The 9,146-nt window shown below is 38.9% G+C and overlaps 1 protein-coding gene across 1 annotated transcript; it reads right to left on the minus strand.

Moving 5' to 3' along the window:
- Window positions 1-647: 647 nt before the first annotated feature.
- Window positions 648-4,344, minus strand: LOC124270367 (innexin-19-like). Its single transcript, XM_046705402.1, has 2 exons — window positions 4,212-4,344; window positions 648-2,153 (listed from the first exon to the last, which is right to left on the minus strand). Exon 2 carries the CDS (start codon window positions 2,145-2,147, stop codon window positions 969-971), a length of 1,179 nt encoding a protein of 392 aa, XP_046561358.1. The 5' UTR covers window positions 2,148-2,153; window positions 4,212-4,344; the 3' UTR covers window positions 648-968.
- Window positions 4,345-9,146: the final 4,802 nt, after the last annotated feature.

Below are 9,146 nucleotides of genomic sequence, written 5' to 3' on the forward strand. Positions count from 1 at the left end.
CGACACCATTATCTGTTAAATGCACGTTTAGTGGAGAATGAACCTGTAACGAATAAAACTGAGCCTAAGTTTACTTAGACTGATGTTCCACTCAAGCTGCAATCCACTGGAATTCTCTTGCAGAAGAAATTAAAAGAGAGCCAAATCTTGATGTTTTCAAGTCAGACCAAAAGATCCAGCTCTTCAAGAAATACTGTGACTAGTGAACTAGTCAAACCTGTTTTGCTGTGATCTTACTTTCTGGTTTGAAGTTTAGCGCATTAAAAATGGACTCATTATGGTGTAGTAAACTCATATTTGGCATTCATGCGAATTGGAATCAGAAATAACTGGTGAAAAAACGCTTGTCACCGGAAATCTGATTCCGGATGTAGTGCCTCGCGGGACTTACGGGCCCAGCATGAAGAGATATCAAAAATGGTCTTTACTGAATTTAATTAACACAATGTACCGTAAAACTTGCTCGATCCAAGGAGTTATGCCTGACACGGAATCGCTTTCAGTACAAGGTTGTTCGACCACCTGACATTTTAGTGAAATATGTCATTCACACTTTGATAAGGATCAAATCATGGATTCAACAGAAAACTATTATGTGTGGTCAAATTTGGTTTAAATACCTAAGCTTATTGTAAGGATGGATCCGTAGTTTCAGTATGTCATTGCATCTTGTGGATCCCATACCTGCTATTTGACATGTGTTGTTTATTCGACGACTCGTTCCATGATTTGCAAAATGGTTGATTGGCGCCATGAAAACCTTTTTTATAGTTACTCATGTATCAAGTGCATAAGGTTAGATTAAAGTGGGTGTTTGCCTATAAAGGGTTACCATATTATTATTTATCCAATTTTAAATGGATACAATTTCAAATTATAAATCTACGTTCAAGTGAAGTTGTGATTTGTGTAACCCTTTGCAAAGCCTGAGTAGTATACATGCTCGGGATTGCCCGCCAGTTATGCTGTCACACAATGGGCGGTTTTTCGGGATTTTCGGCACCAGGAGATAGATCACTCATCGGTAAAGTTATTTCGGCTCCTGTAGCTCCAGGTACGACAGCGCCACCTTCTGGTTCTACTGTGAGGGGATCTCTCTGAGCATGAAATTCTTCCTCCTTCTCCTGAAACACCTTGTATAAATGTTGGGTGAGATTTGCTGCAACCAACTCGTTGGAATTCTGGGAGATCATGGACAAGATAAGCACACCATCAATTCCCAGGAAACTGCTTATGAATCGAGTTATAGAGTGTTCATCTGGGCGAGATCCTTTGGCAGCTTTAACGTGGGCAGCTATTCTGCCATCTCTTAGGAACGGTAGGAATAGATAGCCTGCCCACAGGACAAGGTTAAGGACGGTGATGACAGCCAGGAGGAAGACCCAGTACCACAGGAATGTGAACATCTTCTCATAGATTTCGGTGATTGGCAGAGTGCACTGAACTGTGAATCTTAGGAGGTTTGCCATTATACGCACACTAAAGTCGCACAAAACATCTTTAATCAGCAATGGTTTTATGATGGAGTCCATATTAAAACCTGCAGAGGAACCAACACGGATTGCCAGGTATTGTCTGAAGTATATTGTCAGGAACATCAACTGTGCTATCAGATTGACACACGCGAGGAGCTTCACAAACAGGTACAGAAGAGCCAGTAAAAGTCGGTTTCTTCTCAGCAGACTTCCAAATACCCGGGCTGCATCACTGAAGATGGCCTGGCGATTTTCAGCATTGGTGAGTTGTACATTGTTCAGGGACGATACAGTTTCGTCTAAGTTGAGACTGAGTAAGTGTTTGACGCCATTCCAGAGTGTGTTCGGTACTTTAAAAGCAAGGGCTTGGAAGACGAGTATGAGTGGTATCCAGAGGTGGTAGGAGGGTACAGGTTCCCGCCCCTGTGGGCTAGCAAGAGATGGGATTGCTCCGTAATAACGGTCTTTGAGAAAGCACTCCTGGTCGGCGTATGAACTGTGTGAAGGGGTCCAATGCACAGGATGCCAGCAGCGTATAGGATCGGCAACGTATCGCACTAGAAATGCTCCTACCGAACACAGGGCGAAGAGAAGAACCGACCAGAATCCGTTCACATTGTCCACCATGTCCTGATCCAACGCGCGTCTAAATATTGACAGGAAGCCAGCCATTGTTGTCTGCAAACATACATATGATGGTATTGGGTCGAGTAACGAAAGTAGAAGCGTAAATAATCAACATCTTGTGATTATGCTATTGTTAAGGTGATGACTGTAGCATTGTGAATGGATGGATGTATGTATAGATGGATGGATAGATGGGTAACAAATGGCCTGATGGTGAACGCCTCTCCAGGGTGAGCTCAAATAAGGTTGATGTATTCCCCACAAAACCAAGCAAACCGGAAATGGGACAACTCAAGTCCTCATGTCACGAGTTGGTGAAAGCAAATTCTGATGTCAGTGTTAACTCTTGGCTCTATCAGAGCAGTACTGCTATTACCGCTATTACCCAAAGTCACAAGGTATTTATAAATTCTGAAAAGATGGTACGGGAAATACCAAACAGAAGCCGATGTTTCCTTTTGAAGAATGAACTGAATATTCCAAAATTAGTTATCTATAGTAAATCTAAGTATGAAGCATAAACATTAATTGTTGCCAGTTTTATAAAAATTAAGAAATTATATTACACACAACATTTGATTACTTTCTGAATGACATTGTGCATTCAATAGCAGGCCGCTTACAATCTAATTGATAAAAAATGACTACATGAATAATTGAGTGAATGAGTGTGTGAGTTTAGTTTTACGCCGCAAGATTCAGCAATATTCCAGCTATATGGTGGCAGTCTGTAAATAATCGAGTCTGGACCAGACAATCCAGTGATCAACAGCATGAGCATCGATCTGCGCAATTGGAAACCGATGACATGTGTCAACCAAGCCAGCGAGCCTGACCACCCGATCCCATTAGTCGCCTCTTACGACAAGCATGGGTTACTGAACATCAATGATTGAGTGTGCGAATAATGGAGTAGGTTTTAACATGTTATGAACATTTTCTCATTGTCAGAGGAAATGTAAAACAACCATGAAGAGGAATAACTGATGTATTCGATTCAAGCCAAAGTGCATTACAACCCGGAAAACATTGTTGGGACAACAGGAAATCAGTAATTCGTGAAAGGGGAGAGCATGTCCTGTATTCCTGGTGGGCAGGCGCCATGCATCCAATCTGTGTGTGAAAACCAGGACTCATTCAGGTCTGAGACGTTTACAACTTTGGTGAATTCATCAGTACCAGTATTCAATAATGTAAATCGATCTGAAATTATATATACTGGGCAAAATAAGTTAGGGATATTTTATCAGTGTGTGAATGAATAAATAGATCATTATTCATAATTTCAAAATTTACATATATCCCTAACTATTCTTGTCCAGTATATGTTACGATGAAGCGACCCCGGAAACCAGAAAGTGATCCTGAAGATTTGAAATATGTCTTATCCTCGGGTTTACTGTTCAGCTTTTACCTCTGGAAGCTCAAGCTGTTGACAGAGAAACGCAAGGTAAAGGTGTTGTGTACGCTTATGTCGGTTTCGTTGACCGACCGATGATCTATTAGTTTCTACAATTAACTCTCACTTTTCAAACTGAACCAATGTCCCAGTCAGTTTCCAGGTTTTAATCACACAAGTAGAACAATGTATAAATTAAACCCAGGGAAATGTACCATATGTCCAGTGAATTAGGACAGTGGTGGGTTAGCATAGTAGTCCTCTCGTCACACCCATGACTCCTGGCATGAGAACAATGCCTGAATAACGTTGCATAACGTGACTGCGTGAGTAAGTGAGTGAGTGAGTGAGTGAGTGAGTGATTTGAGCCGTTTCTGAACATTTTGTCACTTTTGTCACAATGCACCAGTTTCAGCGGGTGGAAATTTACAATCTCAAGAGTAACTTGTCTTCAGACAGATTATGTTCGTCCCAAAGTCATGCAGTTGCAACAACATATATGGACTACTGAAAATCAGTGATGACACCAGGTGTTCACGAAGGGTGAGTATTTCCTGCTTACCCGTTAGCACCCGCCATGCATCCATTGTTTATGTGAAAGCCAAACTTGAAAACTTGATGCATGCGCAGGTTTGAAATGCTTACAACTTTGGTGAATTCATCAGTACCAGTATTCAATATGTATTTTGATCACAAAATAAACAACTTACAATGAAGCGATCCCGAAACTTGGAAATTTGAAAGTGATCCTGGAGTTTTGAAATATGTCTAGTCCGTCCACGGGCTTACTGTTCAACAAGCGATGCTGTCGCCTCTGGTAGTACAAGCTGTATACAGAGAATAACGCTGGTGTGTGAAATGATGTCAGTTGTGTAGACCGAGCGAGGCCATAATGACCCCCTCTACAATTATTCCTCATTATTTCATTATTTCCAATTGAGCCATTTGTGTCAATCAGTTTCCATACGAGTAAGGGCAATGTGTAGATCAAATACAGGGGAATGTATGAGTGAGGGTATTTGGGTGTATCAGGACAACGTGGTGTAGCTTAGTGGATAAAGCTCGTCACACCCAAGATCCAGGTTCGACTCCCGACATGGGAACTATGTGTGAAACCTATTTCTGGTGTTTCCCGCCGTGATAATGCTGACATATTGCTAAACGCGGCGTAAAACTAAACTCACTCACTCAGATAATTTGGGCTCGTTGATTGCTTATGCAGAGTCGTCTCCCTTGTCTGTTGTCTGCTTTATTTAGATGGTGTTCATGCCAGAGACCATATAATAGACATATCCATCTGCACACGTTCACATGAAATGTTCCTTATGGTATGAATAAATATACATGTATGTTCCTCATGGTTAAGAAAAACCTCAACAAAACCCATGCACACAGACATTCAGTCATCTGCTGTTAGACCTTATGCTGGAACATAGGTACAATGTGTGAAGCCCATCTCTGGTGTTCCACACCCGCCGTCATTTTGCTTGAATATTGCTAAATGTGGCGTAAAACCCAACTAACTCACTCACTATAGAAATAACCATTTTCATTCATAAGATCACTTATAAAATTCATTCCTTTACTTTGTCATGTGACAGGTATTTTACTAATTGTAATGTCGTCCGTCAGCCGAATGATTTTGGATTCATATTAATTCCAGAGTGATCTATTTGTTTACAAATTGGAACCAATCACAAAGCGAATCGGAATAATAAGAACTAGCGACATTTTTTTGTACCCACGTTTGTTGGTCGTAGATTTTTGTCCCCCTGAGATGTTTTCGAATATTCATTTGCAGGTATCATTCAAGCAATTTTTTTATAAAGAATTTAGTAATGTCTCCGTAACATAGAAATCTTTTGAGCCTGTATTAATTCTTTAATTTTGGGACAATGTATTTTGGGACCACCTTCTGTTTTGCAAATCATTTGTGTTCTCTTTATTTTACTTATTGCCCTATAAGAATTTGAATAATGTTTGTTTTATGGAAAGGTCCTAACATCGAATCTTAACGGTCAGGTAATGCTGAAAACAGGTGATTTAGCTTAGGTTATATGGGTTAATTAAGGATAGAGTTTCTTCCGAAAGGTGTCATGTTTCTTACTGACCATATAGACAATATTGTTTCATGTGTTCTTAACTTATCTTTGAAATTCAATTCAATCATTTAGGTTAGGTCAAATGTCAAATGTCAAATGTTATACCTAGAAGGTCAAAAGATTGCTGGCTTCAATTTAATTTTATTTGGGGTCATAGTTTCACTCTTGATCTTTTCTTTGAGCCAATCCATATTAATCTTGTTTTCTAGATATGAACTTTTAACCCAGAAAACCGAGTAAAGAATGGCAAATATACATCTTTCTGAACCATCTAGAACACAAGTAGTATCATGAGCAAATTGAGTAAGAAATATGTTTCATTCCTTATCGTTACTAGTTTCATATGATGTCGTTATTTCTGATGAGCATAACAGGTATTTGGGCACAAAGGAGGAATATTTAAGGTGATAGGGGCTGGCCTTGGCGACACCCCCTGGCTATGTGAAAAGTAAAGTCAAATCCATTTTCTATCACACAAGATTGAATTCTGTTGTAGAAGGTCTTGATCCAATTTTCATGGAATTTTCAAAACAAAAAAATGTCATGGTTTCTTGTTTAAATCCCCAATCGACCGTGTCGTTGGCCTTTTCAAAATCCGTTGGTAATAGCAGACATGCAGTCTAAGTAAACTTAGGCTCAGTATTATTCGTTACACTGCTATACTGAGTCTAATTTATTTGACATATCGTCTGTTAATCTTGGCACATTATATTGTCCGAAATGTTTTTCTAGATCAATTTGACTAATTTCTTGTTTAGAATACAACTTTTCATAGTATGATTTTACTTCATTTAGTATAAGGTCATGTTCTTCTTACTGTCCATTGCTTTCTTTTATTCTAGTAATAGATTCATGGAAACAAAAATTCTGGTTTCCAGGCCAAGGAAATATTATGTTGTATTTTTCTCCAAATTCCGTCCACTTTACTTTGTGTATGTGTATGTATACATAGTGTATATATATAAATAAATACACATACATACATACATACATACATACATACATACATACATACATACATACATACATACATACATACATACATACATACATACATACATACATACATACATACATACATACATACATACATACATACATACATACATACATACATACATACATACATACATACATACATACATACATACATACATACATACATACGTGATGTGAAGGGCTAAATATGACACGTCACAATTTGACTCAAAACTCTGCGAGGTATCTTAAAGGCACAGGTCCGGTGAACAAATTTGGAAAAGTGCACTCCAAGAGAAATAAAGTGCATGTAGCCTTGTTAAGTGGTGTTTATGAAGACATTATCATTAATTAGTCATTACTTAATAGGGCATTCTATTTAAAAGCAAAGGGTTCTTCAGTTACAATTATGTAAGCTTACATGTTATGTTAATGTTAATGTGTTGTTTATAGCGGCATATTTCTGTACATTGGATGACAGAAATACTTTCAAGCTGCCTGTGCTTCAATTTTCCGACTCGGTTTTCACAAACTCGTGCAGTGGACGTGAATCTGACGATATTGCTTGCACATCTATGACTCATTGGACAACTAAATCGGGGTCTATGATCTTTTAAATGAACAAGAGTTGCCTTAAAAATGCTAGGGTTGGTGCAAATCAGAACTATATGGTTGGAAGAATCTACCGGAAAGTGCACCTTTTCCATTTTCTGTACTGTCTACAGCATGTCTATCAGATCTACTCTTACTCGAAAAAATGCAGTATATAAATGGCCGGAATATATTAAATAATTCCGCTTGTCACTTTTAACCAGACAGAATCGCTTCTGATCAGTATAGACAAGGTCAGGACGAATCAATTTGGCCAAGAAGTTTACTTTAAACTTCAGGTATGTCAAAGATGTGATATCGATAAATAACCATCAAATAACCCATTTCCTTTATTTATCTGAACTGAAAATGAAGCCAACTAATGAGACAGCCAAACCATATAACTCTCGGCGTATGTGTGCGTCTGCGTGCGTGCGTGCGTGTGCGTGTGCGTGTGCGTGTGTGTGACTTCCTCTTTCTCAAATGTCCACTTTCCCATTATGTCAAGCAATATCCCAGCAGCTCCAGCCTTGTGGTCTAAATTGTAACACCTTTTAGGCACGATTGAGATCTTCTTGCCTAGAATCTTCAATATGTTTCATACAAATACCTGGTCTCATCACTGATTTGCAGTAATGAATTCATACATCTTTTAATATTTTCAATAAGAAATAATCATTATTGCAGCAATAAATTACAATTAAAGTAGTCATTACATCAAGCCGTCCTTTCCGATACTATTGAAATTTCCATGGGGCTTAGGAATAATTGTAGCAAAGGTACTGTAAGTCCCCATGGTCCCTAGTATGGTGATCTACCTTCAGTTGTTGGCGATTTATAGCCCGTTTTTATATTGTATCGTCCTCTATAGTTAAACTGTTTTAGATTTAATTACTAGTTTTAAATATATATCTGGGATACTCTAGTTGTTTTACTGTCCTTCGTTGACAGGTGTTTATTATTTAATATTGAATAATTATAAAAACTATACCTTGTTTTAGTCACGATATAGCTGAAATATTGCCGATGTGACTTAAAATCTTAACTCACTCACTCCCTTTAGGAATAACTAAAGTTGATAGACAAATCAATAGGAAATGCATCTGTTGTCAGTCTGTTCAAAGTCTTAATATTTTGGATTTCTATGAAATATTTTGGAGTTCATTAGACAGAGACATTATGTCTAAGTTTCAGGAGCCTTCGATTAGATTTTAATTCTTAACATTTTGTGCAACAGCATAGGAGACTTTGTTCTTTAGCATATGGGAGCACTTGGCTACAATTCTTGAATTCGAACACAGTCTTCCCAACATACAACTTCAATACATCAAGGTTTTCAGTCTAACACTGCACAGTGGTTTTCTGCAAAACTTCGGGTGATTAAGGAGCCAACAAGGTATGTAATTACCAACTGTTGTTGAGTTTCACGGCCCTGGCCCATTTGCCCAAAGCGCTCTTTACGCTACCAAAACCTCAGTCAACATTGAAGTGTGGAGTTATGACCACACATCGTTTTGCACAAGTCGTCTCTGACCAATGTGGCAACTTAAAGAAGTGAGGTGAGGTGAAATTGGGTTTAACGTCGTGCTTGAGAATATTTCGCTCATATGATGACGTACATGCGTGTATGTGTATGTGCGGCTGCTTGTACTAGCCCAGACTTAAGCTGGTTTTATAGTGCTTGCCCACTCAGATACCATGCCGCAGTGAAGCATGAATACCCCACACAGACACATTATACTGACTACGAGCCGACCAGTCCTTGTTGTACCCGTTAATGCCGAGCGCCAGGCAGGGACCAACAAGTACCATATTTTAACGTCTTTTGGTAGGCAACTTAAAGAAGTGAACTAGGTAAAGTGAATTGGGGATCCAACGTCCCTTTCCATTCCCGTAGTGACTGTTTGCAATTATCTATGTCGTGGCTTGTTTCCCACTGCCCCGGGGAGGTACTGAAGAAAAAAAGACCAAAGC

The sequence above is a fragment of the Haliotis rubra genome, unplaced genomic scaffold (assembly GCF_003918875.1).
Source record: "Haliotis rubra isolate DU_JTF1 unplaced genomic scaffold, ASM391887v1 Scf151, whole genome shotgun sequence".
NCBI lineage: Eukaryota > Metazoa > Mollusca > Gastropoda > Lepetellida > Haliotidae > Haliotis > Haliotis rubra.